Below are 21,307 nucleotides of genomic sequence, written 5' to 3'. Positions count from 1 at the left end.
TACAGATTTCTCAGGGACGATTTTAAATGAAGTTCTGCCTACCCAGTTTAGCTGTATCCTAGGAGTCCAAGACTTAGGGAAAGTTTGATAATTAGTACATGAAGTGATTTGCCTAAATTAGTCAACTTCAAAAGCACAACAGAATTAAGCTTTTTTTTTTTGTCTGAGTAGATGGCAAGTCTTCATTTAACAGTAAAAACTTCACATCTGTCTGCCCCACTGTGAGATATAACTATAGTTTGCAGGGATTCAAAAATTATTTAGGAATTCTGTAACCTCAGACTAGCTTGAAGATCTCTTCTGAGAGTCAAATATCACAAGAAAAATTACATTATGCTGAGTCCCTACTACTGGCTAAGTACTTTTTATATATTTACACTGATCATTGCTATAATCCTAAGATGGTTACCATTTTTGTTCCCATTTTACAGGCAAGAAAACTGGGGTTCAGTGAGGTCAAATAATTTGCTCAAGGTCAGCTACTAAGTGGTTGAGCTGAGATTTGAATCTAGGCATCCTGGTTTACAGAATACATACCTTTAATCCCTATGTTATATTGCCTCCCTATGAGAAATTTTTTCAAAAAAGAAAAAAAATTAAATATGTCTGATGTGGATTCTTCAGGTAAGTTTCAAATTTTGTTTTATTCAAGCTCTTCATTTCTGCTTTTTATCTCCCTGGATGTTTTTGGGCATTTGATTTCCCATCATCAGATAAGAAGAAGTAAAAGGAAATACAATTTACGCACACAGATTCTGTTTGCTTACGGTATTAATAAATGATCAAGGAAGGTGTCACAAGTGTGTAAAATAAATCTCAGGGAATTTCTAAATTCCTACTGTATGTCCTTCCAACTATCACCATAGATAATCAAAATAAGCTCTATTTTCATTTTAAATTGAAGATAATCTTTTAAGGATAGCTGTTGATCCAAACAATCTATTTCTTTGTGAAAGCCAGATTTCCTGTGTTGAAGACCATTACCTGTTGGGTTATTTGGGGACAGGCTGTTTCGACCTGATGAATGATGCAATAAATGGTAATCTGCTGTGAAAAAGTTGGGCTCAATTGGTTCTGGAGATCCCTGAGATAACTGAAACAGAAAAAGCAAAACTGCATCTTATTTTGTATTCAGAATCAAATGACATGAGACCTCTGTGTGCGTCTCTGCCCAGAAAAATTAGTGCTCTTCAGTTGTCAATCCCTTGTATACAGATAAAGACCAATCTTCTTCCTTCCAAAAGAAATGATAAATTAGATGCAGGCAAATTACAGTGAAAGCAAGTAGATAATTCCTGGTCACATGAAAATAAAAAATGTTATACTTTATAGATTTATGAGAACAAAATAAAAATAGATAGAAAAATAATAGCATGGGCCTGGGATATCAAAATGTTATTTTTGTCAGGTGTAGGAGGAATAAACTCCAATCATTCAACAAAACATCATTTTTAGCCCAAATCATTCTTGTTTGACCAAGGCAAACACATTTCTTAATACATTTTTCTAAATTACTATTAATTAATTTTAATCTCCAAACATTAATTCCCAACACTGTAAAGGAAAGAGTAATTCACTAAATGCCAGAACTTATTAAAGTTCCAATTGTTTAATGCCGTTCTATAAGGATGAAGTTTTTAAATGAAACTTTCAAAATCCTTTCACCTTTAATTCCAACTAACACTTGAGCTGGCCAAGTTTTTATGCCTGTGTAAAACAATATACTTTTTAAATGTTGATACATATTAATAAACCAGAAACAAAAGGCACAATTTAGATTATTCAACAGTAGTTACCTTGGATTCACAAACTCTATTCATGAATTAAAATATATCATGGTTCAATCATTTGAGCAAACTGTTTGGCAGTTCACAAATATGCCCACCCTTTGAGCCAACAATCCCACTCTTGGATATACACACACAAGAGAAATGAGTACTTCTGTTCATCAAAAGACATGTACAAGAATGTTTGTAGCACATTTATTCATAATAATCAAAAACTGGAAAACCCCCAAATGTCCACAGGATAGACAAATATATTGTGGTGTGCTTATCCAATGGAATTTTGCCAAACATGAAAAAGAACACACTATGGATATACACAGCAAGATGGATGAGTGTTGAGCAAAAGAAGCCAGACACAAAAGGATACACAATGTATAACTTCATTTACACATATTTTCACAACTGAGAAGAGCTAACCAATGGTGACAGAGATCAGGACAATGATTACAGTGTAGCAGGTAGTAGAGTTTGACCAGGAAAAGGCAGGCAGGAGCCTTCTTCTGGGCTGGAATTGTTCTATATATCGATGTGGGTGGTGGTCACATGGGTGAATATATATGTAAAAGTTCATGGAGCTGTATATGTACTTCACTGTATACATTATGCATTTTATACCTTAATATAAACATTTTATATTAGCAATTGATAATTATTCCATCAATATGCTTTGGATACTATAAATAAAAATCATTTTTGAGTTTTCCAGTCTCCATATTGCCAACGAATGCTACACATTAGAAAAAAATATGAATCATCCTTTTATATTCTTGAAAATTTATTTTCCTTACTTTAGTGACAACTGATAAAATTAATAACCCATCTGTAAAATGAAAAGATGGTAAGACCGTAGTAGTGTAATTCAGGAAGATTTTATTTGCTTAATAACTTTCTCATCAGTGCTATTAGGAGGCAATGCAGACAGCCTTAAGCATTCCGTAGTTCTATTATTTAAGGTAGCAGATTATTCCAACTGAACTTCTTAATATGTCTTGTAATGCTGAAAATGATTTCCTGGTATTACCTTCCAAGTGACTTCAGATAGATTTTTTTTCATATGGTTGAGCATAGGAGTAATTTGGCTGCCTGAAATGTTCATCCCAATTATTTCTTAGAAAGCTTATTTAAGTCAACTTAATTATTAAGTGAACACCTTGGAATCCTAAAGATTTCACAGACAGGAAGATGCACAGTAACATATGTGAATTGTGACATGGAGAGGTCAAGAGAGTCATTTTAAGATGACAGGACAAGTTCTTTTCATTGATTCAAACCTTGAAGAGAGGAGTGCTTGATATTTCCAGAGCCTGTGTCACACTAGCAGTCTTCGAGCCTAAGAACTGTGAATTCTCAGAGGGATGGGCCCATGGAAGAAGCCAAGGACTAAAATCTTTAGTCTTGTGTTTGAGACCCAGATACATTTATTTTTACTCTAGGAAATTTCCGGCACTTCTTTTTGCAGTTCAGTTTTTTGACATATACTATATTCTTTCAGCAAATCTTTTTTGCCCCTTACTATGTGAGCTGAGCAGGTTTTGTAAATCAGAAATGTAAACCTTTCAATCCACATACACTGATGATCTGCCCAGCTTATTAGCACCATGCTGGGCACCACGGAGGACACAGAAATGATCTGGCCTCCATGAGACTTGCAACTTGACTGGAAAAATAGGCTAATGTACATAAAACAAGAGGGCAATGCATTAAATAATGAAGTGTGAAATGAGGTGGTGAGATCTAGGCTTACACAAACAAGGATGCTTCATGAAGACCAGCATCGTTTTCAGAAACTCTGTAGAAGAAACACTAGAGCTGAAACTCAAAGGCTGGATTTGGGTGGGATGCAAGGAAGTCAAGTGGACATTCCAGGGGAGAGGAACTTGAGGGCAAAGGCTGGGTATTGAATATTAATGGCAAAGTGATAAAGGGCTATGACATTAGTCCATGTTATAGAGGCATGGGGATTTAGGTTGAAGAGAGGAAGACAAGTGTTATTCATTAATTCAGGGAGTATTTTTTATTCAAAAACATTTTTTAATTTAAATTTTTAAAATTTTAAAATATTTTTTGGCCACGCCACACAGCATGTGGGATCTTAGCTCCTTGACCAGCGATCAAACCCATGGCATCTGCATTGGAAGCACAGAGTCTTAGCCACTGGACCGTCAGGGAAGTCCCCAGGGAGTATATATTTTTTTTAAACAGCAGGTTCTTATTAGTTATCCATTTTATACATATTAGTGTATATATGTCAATCCCAATGTCCCAATTCATCACACAACCACGCCCCCGCCACGTTCCCCCCTTGGTGTCCATACTTTTCTTCTTTACATCTGTGTCTCAATTTCTGCCCTGTAAACCAGTTCATCTGTACCATTTTTCTAGGTTCCACATATATGCATTACCACATATATGCATTAATATACGATATTTGTTTTTCTCTTTCTGACTTACTTCACTCTTTATGACAGTCTCCAGATCCATCCATGTCTCTACAAACGACTCAGTTTCGTTCCTTTTAATGGCTGAATAATATTCCATTATATATATGTACCACTTCTTCCTTATCCATTCGTCTGTCGATGGGAATTTAGGTTGCTTCCATGTCCTGGCTATTGTAAATAGTGCTGCAATGAACATTGGGGTGCATGTGTCTTTGAATTATGGTTTTCTCTTGGTATATGCCCAGTAGTGGGATTGCTGGGTCATATGGTAGTTCTATTTTTAGTTTCTTAAGGAACCTCCATACTGTTCTCCAAGGTGGCTGTATCAATTTACATTCCCACCAACAGTGCAAGAGGGTCCTATTTCTCCACACCCTCTCCAGCATTTGTTGTTTGTAGATTTTCTGATGATGCCCATTCTAACTGGTGTGAGGTGATACCTCATTGTAGTTTTGAGTTGCATTTCTCTAATAATTAGTGATGTTCAGCAGTTTTTTATGTGCTTCTTGGCATCTGTATCTCTTCTTTGGAGGAATGTCTATTTAGGTCTTCTGCCCATTTTTGGATTGGGTTGTCTGTTTCTTTAATATTGAGCTGCATGAGCTGTTTATATATTTTGGAGATTAATCTTTGGCCATTGATTCATTTGCAAATATTTTCTCCCATTCTGAGGGTTGTCTTTTCACCTTGTTTGTAGTTTCCTGTGCTTTGCAAAACCTTTTAAGTTTCATTAGGTCCCATTTGTTTTTTTTTTTGTTTTTATCTCCATTACTCTACGAGGTGGATCAAAAAAGATCTTGCTCTGATTTATGTCAAAGAGTGTTCTTCCTATGTTTTCCTTTAAGAGTTTTATAGTGTCTGGTCTTACATTTAGGTCTCTAATCCATTTTGAGTTTATTTTTGTGTATGGTGTTAGGGAGTGTTCTCATTTCATTCTTTAACATGTAGCTGCCCAGTTTTCCCAGCACCACTTATTGAAGAGGCTGTCTTTTCTCCATTGTATATTCTTGCCTCCTTTAACAAAGATAAGGTGACCATAGGTGTGAGGATTTATCTCTGGGCTGTCTATCCTGTTCCACTGATCTATATTTCTGTTTTTGTGCCAATACCATACTGCCTTGCTTACTGTAGCTTTGTAGTATACTCTGAAGTCAGGGAGCCTGATTCTTCCAGCTCCGTTTTTCTTTCTGAAAATTGTTTTGGCTATTCAGGGTGTTTTGTGATTCCACACAAATTGTGAAATTTTTTGTTCTAGTTTTGTGAAAAAGGCCATTGGTATTTTGACAGGGATTGAATTGAATCTGTAATATGCTTTGGGTAGTATAGTCATTTTCACAATGTTGATTCTTCCAATCCAAGAACATGGTATATCTCTCCATCTGTTGGTATTATCTTTAATTTCTTTCAGCAGTGTCTTATAGTTTTCTGCATACAGGTCTTTTGTCTCCTTAGGTAGGTTTATTCCTAGGTATTTTATTCTTTTTGTTGCAATGGTAAATGGGAATGTTTCCTTAATTTCTCTTTCAGATTTTTCATCATTAGTGTATAGGAATGCAAGTGATTTCTGTGCATTAATTTTGTATCCTGCAACTTTACCAAATTCATTGATTAACTCTAGTAGTTTTCTGGTGGCATCTTTAGGATAATCTATGTATAGTATCATGTCATCTGCAAACGGTGACAGTTTTATTTCTTTTCCAATTTGGTTCCTTTTATTTCTTTTTCTTCTCTGATTGCCGTGGCTAGGACTTCCAAACCTATGTTGAATAATAGTGGTGAGAGTGGACATCCTTGTCTTGTTCCTGCTCTTAGAGGAAATGCGTTCAGTTTTTCACCATTGAGAACGATGTTTGCTGTGGGTTTCTCGTATATGGACTTTATTATGTTGAGGTAGGTTACCTCTATGCCCACTTTCCGAGAGTTTTTATCATAAATGGGTGTTGAATTTTGTCAAAAGCTTTTTCTGCATCTATTGAGATGATCATATGGTTTTTATTCTTCAATTTGTTAATATGGTTTATCACAGTGATTGATTTGTGTATATTGAAGAATCCTTGCATCCCTGGGATAAATCCCACTTGATCGTGGTGTATGATCCTTTTAATGTGTTGTTGGATTTGGTTTGCTAGTATTTTGTTGAGGATTTTTGCATCTATATTCATCAGTGATATTGGTCTGTAATTTTCTTTTTTTGTAGTATCTTTGTCTGGTTTTGGTATCAGGGTGATGGTGGCCTCATAGAATGAGTTTGGGAATGTTCCTTCCTCTGCAATTTTTTGGAAGAGTTTGAGAAGGATGGGTGTTAGCTTGTCTCTAAATGCTTGATAGAATTCACCTGTGAAGACTGATCCTGGACTTTTGTTTGTTGGAAGATTTTTAATCACAGTTTCAATTTCATTACTTGTGATTGGTCTGTTCATATTTTCTGTTTCTTCCTGGCTCAGTCTTGGAAGGTTATACCTTTCTAAGAATTTGTCCATTTCTTCCAGGTTGTCCATTTTATTGGCATAGAATTGCTTGTAGTCATCTCTTAGGATGTTTGTATTTCTGCAGTGTCTGTTGTAACTTCTTTTTTATTTCTAATTTTATTGATTTGAGTCCTCTCCCTCTTTTTCTTGATGAGTCTGGCTAATGGTTTATCGATTTTGTTTATCTTCTCAAAGAACCAGCTTTTAGTTTTATTGATTTCTATTTTATTTATTTCTGTTCTGATCTTTATGATCTCTTTCCTTCTACTAACTTTGGGTTTTGTTTGTTCTTCTTTCTCTAGTTTCTTTAGGTGTAAAGTTAGGTTGTTTATTTGAGATGTTTGTTGTTTCTTGAGGTAGGCTTGTATTGCTATAAACTTCCATCTTAGAACTGCTTTTGCTGCATCCCATTGGTTTTGGATCATCGTGTTTTCGTTGCCATTTGTCTCTAGGTATGTTTTGATTTCCTCTTTGATTTCTTCAGTGATCTCTTGGTTATTTAGTAACGTATTGTTTAGCCTCCATGTGTTTGTGTTTTTTACGTTTTTTTCCCTGTAATTGATTTCTAATCTCATAGTGTTGTCATCAGAAAAGATGCTTGATATGATTTTAATTTTCTTAAATTTACTGAGGCTTGATTTGTGACACAAGGTGTTGTCTATCCTGGAGAATGTTCCACGTGCACTTAAGAAAAAAGTGTAATCTGCTGTTTTTTAATGGAATGTCCTATAAATATCAATTAAATCTATTTGGTCTATTGTGTCATTTAAAGCTTGTGTTTCCTTATCAATTTTCTGTTTGGATGATCTGTCCCTTGGTGTAAGTGAGGTGTTAAAGACCCCCACTATTATTGTGTTACTGTTGATTTCCTCTTTTATAGCTGTTAGCAGTTGCCTTATGTATTGAGGTGCTCCGATGTTGGGTGCATATATATTTATAATTGTTATATCTTCTTGGAGTGATCCCTTGATCATTATGTAGTGTCCTTCCTTGTCTCTTGTAACATTCTTTATTTTAAAGTCTATTTTATCTGATATGAGTACTGCTACTCCAGCTTTCTTTTGATTTCCATTTTCATGAAATATCTTTTTCCATCCCCTCACTTTCAGTCTGTATGTGTCCCTATGTCTGAAGTGGGTCTCTCATAGACAGCATATATATGGGTCTTGTTTTTGTACCCATTCAGTGAGCCTGTGTCTTTTGGTTGGAGACTGTAATCTGTTCACATTTAAGGTAATTATCGATATGTATGTTCCTATTACCATTTTCTTAATTGTTTTGGGTTTGTTTTTGTAGGTCCTTTTCTTCTCTGTGTTTCCCACTTAGAGAATTTCCTTTAGCATTTGTTGTAGGGCTGGTTTGGTGGTGCTAAATTCCCTTAGCTTCTGCTTGTCTGTAAAGCTTTTGATTTCTCCATCGAATTTGAATGAGATCCTTGCCAGGTAGAGTAATCTTAGTTGTAGGTTCTTCCCTTTCATAACTTTAAAATGTCATGCCACTCCCTTCTGGCTTGTAGAGTTTCTGCTGAGAAATCAGCTGTTAACCTTATGGGAGTTCCCTTGTATGTTATTTGTCATTTTTCCTTGCTGCTTTCAATAATTTTTCTGTGTCTTTAATTTTTTTCCAATTTGATTACTATGTGTCTCAGCATGTTTCTCCCTGGGTTTATCCTGTATGGGACTCTCTGCACTCCCTGGACTTGGGTGGCTATTTCCTTACCCATGTTAGGGAAGTTTTTGACTACAATCTCTTCAAAGATTTCCTCGGGTCCTTTCTCTCTCTCTTCTCCTTCTGGGACCCCTATAATGCGAATGTTGTTGCATTTAATGTTATCCCAGAGGTCTCTTAGGCTGTCTTCATTTCTTTTCATTCTTTTTTTTTTGTTTATTCTGTTCTGCAGTAGTGAATTCCACCATTCTGTCTTCCAGGTCACTTATCCGTTCTTCTGCCTCAGTTATTCTGCTATTGATTCCTTCTAGTGTAGTTTTCATTTCAGTTATTGTATTGTTCATCTCTGTTTCTTTGTTCTTTAATTCTTCTTGGTGTTTGTTAAACATTTCTTGCATCTTCTCGATCTTTGCCTCCATTGTTTTTCCGAGGTCCTGGATCATCTTCACTATGATTATTCTGAATTCTTTTTCTGGAAGGTTGCCTACCTCTTCATTTAGTTGTTTTTCTGGGTTTTTATCTTTTTCCTTCATCTGGTACATAGCTCTCAGTCTTTTCATCTTGTCTCTCTTTCTGTGAATGTGGTTTTTGTTCTACAGGCTGCAGGATTGTAGTTCTTCTTGCTTCTGCTCTCTGCCCTGTGGTGGATGAGGCTATCTAAGAGGCTTCAGCAAGTTTCCTGAGGGATGGACTGGTGGTGGGTAGAGCTGGCTGTTGCTCTGGTGGGCAGAGCTCAGTAAAACTTTACTGAGAAATGGATGCTTCTCTGCTGATGAGTGGGGCTGGGTTCCCTCCCTGTTAGTTGTTTGGCCTGAGGCAACCCAACACTGGAGCCTACCCGGGCTCTTTGGTGCAGCTAATGGTAGACTCTGGGAGGGCTCACACCAAGGAGTACTTCCCAGAACTTCTGCCACCATTGTCCTTGTCCTCACGGTGAGACACAGACACTTCCTGCCTCTGCAGGAGACCCTCCAACGCTAGCAGGTAGGTCTGTTCAGTCTCCTATGGGGTCACTGCTCCTTCCCCTGGGTCTCAATGTGCACACTACTTTGTGTGTGCCCTCCAGGAGTGAAGTCTCTGTTTCCCCCAGTCCTGTTGAAGTCCTGCAATCAAATCCCGCTAGCCTTCAAAGTCTGATTCTCTAGGAATTCCTCCTCCCATTGCAGAGCTCCCAGGTTGGGAAGCCCGACGTGGGCCTCAGAACCTTCACTCCAGTCGGTGGACTTCTGTGGTAGAAGTGTTCTCCAGTTTGTGAGTCACCCACCCAGCAGTTATGGGATTTGATTTTATTGTGATTGTGCCCCTCCTACCATCTCATTGTGGCTTCTCCTTTGTCTTTGGATGTGGCCTATCTTTTTTGGTGAGTTCCAGTGTCTTCCTGTTGATGATTGTTCAGTAGTTAGTTGTGATTGCAGTGCTCTCTCAAGAGGGAGTGAGAGCACATCCTTCTACTCCACCATCTTGAACCACAGCTCCCTGGGAGTATTTTTTAAATGAACTATTGTGTGCCATGCACAGATCCAAACAATGAAAACAATCAATGGTGGCTAAATATTGTATTCTTGGAGCTTACTGCCTAGTTAGGGAGAATTATGTCTGTGAAATATCCACTTGTGTATTTGCAAAATTGCAGATATGCTGAATGCATTGAAGGCAAGGCCTGTGGTTCTAAGAGGTAACAGACAGATTTAACTTAGGGAAGGTTTTCCTGAGAAAATGATGCTTATGCTGAGAGCCAAAATAAAGAGTAAGAGTGATTAAAGGATGGAGTGGGAAGAACATTACAGGCAGAGGAAAGAGCATGTGCAGAAATGGGAGGAAGCAGCATGGTAGATGGGCACTGTAGCCAGTGTGGAGACAGCAAAGGACAAGAGTGGTATGAGGTGAGGGTGGAGAGAGAGGCAGGGCTTGGACCAAACAGGACTGTGAACACCATTGGTGGGGATTTTGACATTTTATACTATAAGAGCCCCCTGGACAATGTTCTGTGTTGTGTGTGTGTGTGTGTGTGTGACATGATCAAATTTCTGTTTTGAAGAGATCACCCTGGAAGCAATATATGTAAAAATTTGGGTGGGTCTGGGACCTCAGGGTGAACATAGGCAGATCATGAGGAGGCTCCTGCAAATAATGGAGGTCTAGGCAGTGGGACTCGGAGTTAGATGGTGAGGCAGGAAACTGGACATAAGTGTTTAAGAACACTGGCAAAAGTCTGGCAAAATGAATTGGAGAACAAGGAGAGCAGCAAGAAGTGTGACACTAGTGCAAGAGAAGGGTGCTAAGAGCTTGGACTAGGTGGAAACTGAAAGGAAGGAACAGCTATGGAAGACCAAATATTCCCACTTAATAACAATGATAGCACCTATGCCATTGATTGAGTACTTACTACATTCTAGATACATTTGATATTCTATTTTGTTCTTACAACTACTTTGTAAGGTAGGCATTATCCCCATTTTACAGATGAGGAATCTGAGAAGTAAAGTAATTTGCTCAAGGAGCATAGCTAGTAAGTGGCAGAACCAGGGCTAGAACCCAGGGCTAGAACACCAAAGGCCAACCAAAACCACCTACACTATGAATATTCCCCAGGTGTTAATGACTTAGGAGATGCAAGAGATAAAGTGGAACAGTTGAAAGTGACCACAGGGTTTAACGATTGAGCAGAATGATACTGGATGCTTCCAATGATATTCGATGTGGACAAAGGAAGGAAGCAGGTGGTGAGTTCAATTCTGGACATACCAGATGACAAAGTAAATGTTCACCCAGTAGGTGGAAATATGGGTGATACAACAGAATCTTTCAAAGCAGTGGCCTCTCAGGCTGGCTGAAGCTGTGAGGTGGCTCAGCAGTCCCAGACCAGCACGGTGGGGCCCTCTCCTGGCTCATGAGCTAAGAGGTGTACATCCCATCTTTGTCATGTATGTTCTGTTTGGAAGAATGTGTAAGAAAATTTCTTCTGAACTGACATAAAAAGGCTCTTCTGGGGACTCCAATCGAGATGGTGGAATAGGAAGTGGATCGCACCTCCTCCCACAAATACATCAAAAATACATCTACATGTGGAACAACTCTCACAGAATACCTACTGAATGCTGACAGAAGGTCTCAGACAGCCAAAATTGCAAGAGAGATCACCACATAACCAAGTATGACAAAAGAAAAAAATAAAGGAAGTGAGACAGGACCTGCACCCCTGGGAGGGAGCTGTGAAAGAGGAAAGGTTCCCTCACCCTGGGAAAAGCCTTCACCAATGGGGAGATCACCCAGGACATAAAGGGAGCTTCAGAAGCTCAGAAGAGAGAGTAGCAGCTGGCTTGATGCAGGCAGAACAGCAAGAGACCAGCACAGAGGGTCTGCACCACCTCCCTGCACTCCCCAGCCTGAGACGTGCATCTGCTGCTGTGGGCAGGGGCTGGGTGCTGAAACTCGGGCTTCAGAACACAGACCCAGGGAGAGGACTGGGGCTGGCTGTGCAGGGACAGCCTAAAGGGGCAGGACCATGCTTTGGGCCACAACCAGGGGTATGTGGAGGAAGGAGCCCAGGTCTGCCATAGAAGTGAAGTGTTGTTAACAGGTGCAGGAAGGGAGGGACAGGGCCCACCATAGCAGCCTCTTTCTCAGCATGCTCACAGCTGGTGCGGTGCTGCCTCTATGACTTCTGGGAGCACGCAAGCACCAACAGCCTGCCCACATTCGGAGGTGGGGCTGAAATCAGAGTTCATCCCCAGGAGTTGTGCAACTTAGGAAGCAGGGCTGAAATCTGAGCCCTCTCCCTGTGGCTGTGCAATCTGCAGATTTATGCCACTGCCATCAGCTTTGTAAACTCAGTGCCTGCAGGACACCCAAGTGGACAATGGGTGCTCCCGTGGCTGGGGCAAGTCCAGCATTAGCAGCTGTGGGCTTTGCAGGTGCATGTACAAGGAGGCAGGGCCGGAGTCTGGGCTGCTTCCATAGCTCCCACAGCGGGTCCAAGTGCATGACTACTGTGGTCCTGGTACCCGACTTCAGTGGATTGGTGCCTATGGATCTGCACTGTTGGCTTTGTGAACACAGTGCCTAAGGGACACTGGGGCCAATTGCATTCCCACAGTTCAGGCAGGGCTGAGGGCAGTGCCAACAACAGTATACTTTGTGAGCTCACACAACACGTGACAGGCAACACCACTGAGCACACTCCTGGGTGGACAGCTCCTGCTGAAGAATATTCAGTGGTTCCTCTCCTAGTGTGAGGGCTTCAATCTTGCCTACCTCATGCTGCAGTCAGAAACGGATATGGGGGCTTCTACTCCAAAAACTAGAAAGTAGACCCTGTCCCTGACAGGATTGTGACAACCACAGAGCAAAGAGGAGGGCCCACTCAGTATCCAGTGCAGGCTCTGGTAATCAAAACACCAGTCACACCTCCTATCAAAGGGATAATGGCCAGTACACACCGGGGAAAGACGCAGCAGGCATCCATACTAAAAGCAGCACTTGCACCAAAAATATTAAACCCATGCAGGCTACACAGGAACTCTCCCACATAAAAACATCTCTCCAAGACCACAGTAAATAACTCTTTCTCCTAAACTCATAGAGTCAGAGAAATACAAGTAAAATGAAGAAACAGAGAAATCACTTCCAATTAAAAGATCAAGAGAATTCACCTGAAAGAACAAACAATGAAACAGACTTCTTCAGTCTAATAGACTCTGAGTTCAAAAAGGAGGTAATAAAAATACTGAAGGGATTAAGAAAGCCTATCAGTAGAAATGCAGATTACTATAAAAAGGAACTAGAAACTATAAAGAGGAACCAAGAAAAATTATAAAACTGATTTGCTGAGATGAAAACTGAGCTAAAGGCAATAAATGGCAAATTGAATAATGCAGAAGAACAAATAAGTGATCTGGAAGATAGAATAATGGAAATCACCAAATCTGAACAGCTGAAAGAAAAACAAATGAAAAACAAAATGAAAGCAATATACAAGACCTATGGGATAATATGAAACATGCCAATCTACACATAATAGGGATCCCAGAAGGAGAGGAAAGAAAAAAGGGGATAGAAAATATATTTGAAGAATCATGGCTGAAAACTTTCCAAACCTAAAGAAGGAAATGAACATCCAGGTATAGGAAGTGCAGAGGATCCCAAACAAGATGAACCCAAACAGACCTACACCAAGACATATTATAACTAAAATGGCAAAAGTTAAAGATAGGATTTTAAAGGTACCGAGAGAAAAACAAAGAATTAATTACAAGGGAACCCCCATAAGGCTATCAGCTGATTTCTCTACAGATGTTGCAGGCTAGGAGTGGCAAGATATATTCAAAGTCTTGAAAGGGAAAAACCTGCAACCTAGGATACTCTACCCAACAAGATTATCATTTAGAATAAAAGGAGGGATAAAGAATTTTTCAGACAAGCAAAATTTAAAGAATACAGCGATACTAAACCTATCTTAAAAGAAATATTGAAAAGTCTTCTCTAAATAGAAAAGAGGCAAGAATCAATAGGAAAGAAAAATCACAATTGAAAAGTAAATCATTTAAATAAGTCAGTACACAGATTTTTTAAAACATCAAAAAATTTTTGTGTCAGCATACAGTATTTGTTTTTCTCTTTCTGACTTACTTCACTCTGTATGACAGACTCTAGGTCCATCCACCTCACTACAAATAACTCAATTTCGTTTCTTTTTATGGCTGAGTAATATTCCATTGTATATATGTGCCACATCTTCTTTATCCATTCATCTGTCGATGGACACTTAGGTTGCTTCCATGTCCTGGCTATTGTAAATAGAGCTGCAATGAACATTTTGGTACATGACTCTTTTTGCCAACACATATATATGGAATCTAAAAAAAAAAAGAACTGGTCATGAAGAACCTAGGAGCAAGATGGGAATAAAGACACAGACCTACTAGAGAATGGACTTGAGGATACGGGGAGGGGGAAGGGTAAGCTGGGAAAAATCAGAGAGTGGCATGGACATATATACACTACCAAACATAAAATAGATAGCTAGTGGGAAGCAGCCGCATAGCACAGGGAGATCAGCTCGGTGCTTTGTGACCACCTAGAGGGGTGGGATAGGGAGGGTGGGAGGGAGGGAGACACAAGAGGGAAGAGATATGGGGACATATGTATATGTATAACCGATTCACTTTGTTATAAAGCAGAAACTAACACACCATTGTAAAGCAATTATATCCAATAAAGATGTTAAAAAATTGTTTTGTGTGTGAAAGTGATGATAACTACAATGAACAGCAAAAGGATAAACATGAAGGTGTAAAAGAGGATATCAAAATAATAAAATGTGGAGGGGGAGAGTAAGAAAAATGTACATTTTTTAAAGAATGTGTTTGAGTCTTTACCAGTCTAAAGCAAGTAGATATAGGAATGGGTTAGCATACTTGAAAAACAGGGTAACCACAAATGAAAAACATACAATAGATTCACCAAAAACCAAAAAGAAAGGAACTCAAGCAAATACAAAAGAAAACTGTCAAACTACAAAAGAAAAAACAAAAAGAAAAGAAAAGGAACAAAGAAGAAATACAAAATCACCTGGGAAACAAGGTGTAAAATGGCAATAAATGCATATCTATCAATAATTACCTTAAATGTCAATTGCCTAAATGCTGCAATCAAAAGACATAGAGTGTCAGATTTGATTTAAAAAAAACAAGAGCCTACAATACGCTGCCTACAAGAGACCCACTTTAGGGCAAAGGACACACATAGATTGAAAATGAGGGGATGGAAAAAGATATTTCATGCAAACGGAAATGACAAGAAAGTGGGGGTAGCAATACTCATATCAGACAAAATAGACTTTAAAGCAAAGGCCATAAAGAAAGATAAAGCAGAACACTATATAATGATAAAAGGATCAATACAAGAAGAGCATATTACAGTTGTTAACATATATGCACCCAATCTAGGATCACCCAAATACATAAAACAAATACTAACAGACAAAACTGGAGAAATTGACAGGAATACAATAATAGTAGGAGACTTTAACACCCAACTCACATCAATGGGCAGATCTTCCAGACAGAAAATCAGTAAAGTAACAGATATCCTAAATGATATAACAGAACAGTTAGACTTAATTGATATTTTCGGGACATTACATCCAAAATAACCAGAGTACACATTCTTTTCAAGTGCACATGAAACATTCTCTAGGATTGACCAATACTAGGGCACAAAACAAGCCTCAACAAATTTAAGAGGATAGAAATTATTTCAAGCATCTTTTCTGACCACAATGGCATGAAACTAGAAATTAAGCACAAAAAGAGAAATGAGAAAAAATGATTACATGTAGACTAAACAACATGCTACTAAAAAACCAAAGGGTCAATGATCAAATCAAAGAGGAAATTTAAAAATACCTTGAGACAAATGACAATGAAAACACAACCATACAAAATCTATGGGATACAGCAAAAGCAGTCCTTAGAGGGAAGTTCATAGCCATATAGGCCTTCCTCAAAAAACAAGAAAAATCTCAAATAAACAACCTAACCTACCACCTAAAAGAATTAGAAAAAGAAGAACAAACAAAACCTAAAGTTAGCAGAAGGAAGGAAATAATAATGATCAGAGAGGGAATAAATAAAGTAGAGACTTAAAAAGAGTAGGAAAAAAATCAGTAAGACAGAGAGCTGATTATTTGAAAGGGTAAACAAAATCAACAAACCTCTGGCCAGGCTCACCAAGAAGAAAAGAGAGAGGACCCAAATAAAGTAAGAAATGAAAGTGAGAAATAACAACCGATACCACAGAAATACAAAAAAACATAAGAGAATACTATGAACAACTATATGCCAACAAATTGGACAACCTAGAAGAAATGGACAAGTTTCTAGAAACATACAGCCCACCAAAACTGAATGAAAAAGAAATAGAAAATAAGAGACCAATCACTAGAGGTGAAATAGAAAATGTAAAAAAACCCACAAAAAACAAACAAAAAAAAACACACCAACTCCCTGCAAACAAAAGTTCAGGCTTCACTGAGGAATTCTACTGAACATACAAAGAAGTTATACTTATCCTTTTCAAACTCTTCCAAAAGACTGAAGAGGAGGGAACACTCCCAAAGTCATTCTTTGAAGTCACCATCACCCCGATACCAAAACCAGATAAAGACACTACTGAAAAAGAAAATTACAGGCCAATATCTTTGAAGAATATAGATGCAAAAATTCTCAAAAAATATTGGCAAACTGAATCCAACAACACATAAAAAAGTTCATATACCACGACCAAGTGGGTTTCATCCCAGGGTCAAAAGGATGGTTCAACACATGCAAATCAATCAGTGTGATACACCACATCAACAAAAGAAAAGACAAAAACCACATGGTCATCTCAATAGATGCAGAGAAAGCATTTGATAAAACTCAACATTCATTCATGATAAAAACTCTCACCAAAGTGGGTATAGAGTGAACATATCTCAACATCATAATAGCTATTTATGACAAATCCACAGCGAATATAATACTCTGATGAAAAGCTGAAAGTCTTCCTGTTAAAATCTGGAACAAGACAAGGATGCTCTCTCTCATCATTTCTCGTCAACACAGTATTGGAAGTTCGAGTCACAGCAGTCAGACTAGAAAAAGAAATAAAATGTATCCAAATTGGAAGGGGAGAGGTAAAATTGTCATTATATTCAGATGATACGATGCTATTTATATAAAACCCTAAAGACTCCACACAAAAACTACTAGAACTGGTAAATGAATTCAGCAAGGTAGCAGGATACAAGATTAACATACAGAAATCTGTTGCATTTCTTTACACTAACAATGAAATATCAGAAAGGGAAAGTAAAAAAAACAATCCCTTTTAAAATCACATCAAAAAAAACAAAACAAGAAAAACCCAAAAAACCTAGGAATAAACCTGACTAAGGAGGTGAAAGGCTTGTACACTGAGAACTATAAAACATTAATAAAGGAAACTGAAGGTGATTCGAAGAAATGGAAAAAATATCCCATGCTCTTGGATTGGAAGAATTAATATTGTTAAAATGGCTATACCTAAAACAATCTACAGATTTAATGCAATCCCTATCAAATTACCCATGACATTTTTCACAGAACTAGAACAAATAATCCTAAAATTTATATGGAATCATAAAAGACCCAGAATTGCCAAAGCAATCCCAAGGAAAAAGAACGAAGTAGGAGACATAACCCTCCCAGACTTCAGACAATACTACAAGGCTACAGCAATCAAAACAGCACAGTACTGGCACAAAAACAGACATATGGATCAATGGAACAGAATATAGAGCCCAGAAATAGACCCACATACCTACAGTCAATTAATCTTCAACAAAGGAGGCAAGAATATAAAATGGGGCAAAGACAGTCTCTTAGGCAAGTGGTGTTGGGAAACCTGGACAGCCACATGTAAATCAATGAAGTTAGAACACACACCATACACAAAACAAACTCAAAATGGTTTATAGACTTAAATATAAGACATGACACTGTAAAACTCCTAGAAGAGAACATAGGCAAAACATTCTCTGACATAAATCATACTAATGTTTTCCTAGGTCAGTCTCTTAAAACAATAGAAATAAAAGTAAAAATAAACAAATAGGGTCTAGTTAAACGTATAAGCTTTTGCACAGCAAAGGAAACCATAAACAAAATGAAAAGACAACCTACGGACTGGGAGAAAATAGTTGCAAACAATGCTACCGACAAGGGATTAATTTCCAAAATATACAAATAGCTCATACAACTCAGTAACAAAAAAAACCCAAACAAAAAATGGTAGAAGACCTAAATTGACATTTCTCCAAAGAAGACATACAGATGGCCATGAGGCATATGAGAAGATGCTCAACATCACGACTTATTAGAGAAATGCAAATCAAAACTACGATGAGGTACCACCTCACATGGGTCAGAATGGCCATCATCAAAAATCTACAAACAATAAATGCTGGAGAGGGTGTGGAGAAAGGGGAACCCTCCTACACTGTTGGTGGGAATGTAAATTGGTGCAGCCAATATGGAAAACAGTATGGAGGTTCCTCAAAAAACTAAAAATAGAGTTGCCATATGATCCAGCAATCCCTCCCCTGGGCATACATCCAGAGAAAACTATAATTTGAAAAGACACATGTACCCCAATATTCATAGCAACACTATTTACAATAGCCAAGACATGGAAGCAACCTAAGTGTCCATCGACAGATGAATGGGTAAAGAACACGTGGTGTATATATACAATGGAATACTACTTAACTATAAAATAAGAATGAAATAATGCCATTTGAAGCAACATGGATGGACCTAGAGATTGTCATTTAAGTGAACTAAGTCAGAAAGACAAATCCATATGATATCACTTATATGTGGAATCAAAAATATGACATAAACAGATTCACACACACAGAGAACAGACTTGTGTTTGCCAAGGAGGAGAGGGGTGGGGGAGGGATGGATTGGGAGTTTGGAATTAGCAGATGCAAACTATTATATATAGAATGGAGGAACAACAAGATCCTACTCTAGAGGACAGAGGACTGTATTCAGTATCCTATCATAAACCATAATGGAAAAGAATATGAGAAAAGAATATATATATTCTTTATGCATATACATATATATGTATAAATGAATCACTTTGCTATACACCAGAAACTAACACAACATTGTAAATCAACTATACTTCAATACAAAATAAATTTTTATAAAAGGGCTCTTCTGCTCTGAATAAACATCTACAGTTCTAAGGAGCAAATAATTGTATGCACTTTTGAACTAAACAAGTCAAGTAAATATTACAGAGAAAAGATTATATCACTATATACTACCTCTCCCCCCCAAAAAACACTAATTTTGAGCAAATATTGAACAATTTTAGCACTTTATTGGTCAATTGAGTATATAGTACTTTTTAAGCAAAAACTAAAGAGAAGAAAATAAAATTTGTAGGAGAAACTACAAATGTAATCCTCATTAAATTCCCCAAATTGTATCTTCTTTTCCATATCATAAAATAAGGCTATCTTTTCTGTAGAACAACTACATAAATGATTTGGAACCTAATCAACTGAGATAGAACTCTGAAGGAAATTAAGCGAAAATAAATGTTAACATATGTGTATGTATAACTGATTCACTTTGTTATAAATCAGAAACTAACACGCCATTGTAAAGCAATTATACCCCAATAAAGATGTTTAAAAAAAAGAAAGAAAATAAATGAAATTAGGTGCCAGAAATGAGAAATGTTTCAACATGTTTTATCACACTTCACTCGTCAGTCCTCTGATCTTTTTTTTCTTTAGATTTTTCTTGTCCTCTTTGACTGAATTACATAACATGTTAAGACATAAAATATTGCCTTATTTTTCATTTTTTCTAACCTACAGCTCCTTTCTATTAGTTTTGATTAGACTTTCTAGGCCACTTTGTTAACAGAAATGCCCAGTATTTACACTCACTATTTTCTTATGCTTAAATCTTAGAGGCTGATCAGATGCAGATTCAAGTGTTTAGCATGTACATTTCACAGATGTGCTGTGCACATCCATCAGGAGGCATGTACTGTCCGGTTGTTCCTCTTTTTGTGATGTCAGCAGCCAGTAGTGATCATGTCAGATCCATTATTTCATTCAGGGGCTGCAAAATGACAATATTTTTTATTCCTTCAGTACTTATTAGCTGAAGTACTTCTGTAATGAGAAACTTCCCCCTCATCAATTTAGTTACCCTGAGATAGAATTCATAAGTGAAGGGCAGAATAAATGTTTGATTCTTTCCTTTTGTAAACAATTTTCAAAATAATGAGTTGGTCACTTAGCATCTTCCAAAGGTAACCAATGAGGGATTTTTTTTTTTTTTACTTTTGTGAACTCTTGGATTTAAACATTAGTTAATGTTTTCAATCAATTTTGGTTATTATTCTTATTGACGCTTTAATTATCCAATAGATAGTCTGTGAGAGCCTCTTTGTTGGCTCCTGAGTCCTTTTGACACACGCTCAGTAGTCCTTGACAGCATCCTTGCCATGTATTCTGTTATGTCAAGATATTCGAGCCTAGTCTCATTCAGTTCCTGCTCAAGAGCTGCAATGGGTTATATTTCCAAAGCTATGGGTGCAAAGGGAGCACACTGCCGCTTGCTTCGTTTCTATATCATTTTAGTGAAATTTAGGAAATATGTGTCTTTTTTAAAAGATAAGATCTATCATGAATTCGTACTGATTCATATTGATACTTCTAATTTGAATTAGTATTTTCTACTTTGTTTCTGTTTCTCCTTTCTCCCATGCTGAAAACCCTAGTTCTCAAAGACACCTATGCAATTGCATAGATGCTTTGTTCACCCTGCAATTCTAGCCAAGGTTGAGTGCCATGGACTGAAGACACCTCAGGTGAGTCATAAATAAAAAGGCTTTTCTTGGAAAAGGGTTCTTCCATGTTTTGACTCTTCTGTCCATCCTGCTGGGCCTCAGGCCACTCATAAGTAAGTTGCAATCATCCCATAATGACTCCTTCAAACTGCAGACATGGTGTCCCAGGATTTTAGGAGAAGCTTCAGAGGGGAGGGTGGAAATCACATGCACTTTATGTGTTGTCACCACTTCTTCCAAGACCATGGTGTGGGGTGACCGTGTCATTCAAAGGCTAATGGGCTACTCTTCTATGATTGTACAGGGGATGATAAAGCCATTTCTGAAAAAAATTGTCACTAACTAAAGATTACACCAGAAAGGGGGAAAAACAGGTCACAAACTTTTCTCATTTAGGTTTAGACTGGGGGCAGGAGGGCTTCTTTTTTTTCATGGAGAAATATATAAATATATTTATCAATATTTATATATCAATAAAGAATAGAACCAATATAGTATATGTTATATAGAATATGTCTATCAATCTAGAATTTATTCT

At 37.7% G+C, this 21,307-nt stretch overlaps 1 protein-coding gene across 10 annotated transcripts in view; it reads right to left on the bottom strand.

Annotated features, from left to right (window-relative positions):
- Window positions 1-21,307, bottom strand: part of NEK10 (NIMA related kinase 10) — a 311,176-nt gene that overhangs the window by 6,273 nt on the left and 283,596 nt on the right. For 9 of the 10 annotated variants that reach the window (XM_068557350.1, XM_068557356.1, XM_068557354.1 and 6 more), the window contains one exon: window positions 985-1,093. In XM_068557350.1, coding sequence (XP_068413451.1) covers window positions 985-1,093 — 109 coding nt within the window. Of the gene's footprint in view, window positions 1-984; window positions 1,094-19,685; window positions 20,037-21,307 lie in introns of those variants that run through there. The other variant, XM_068557355.1, reaches the window with a different exon arrangement.

Source organism: Eschrichtius robustus, chromosome 12, assembly GCF_028021215.1.
Source record: "Eschrichtius robustus isolate mEscRob2 chromosome 12, mEscRob2.pri, whole genome shotgun sequence".
NCBI lineage: Eukaryota > Metazoa > Chordata > Mammalia > Artiodactyla > Eschrichtiidae > Eschrichtius > Eschrichtius robustus.
This window is presented reverse-complemented; position numbering and strand designations above follow the sequence as displayed.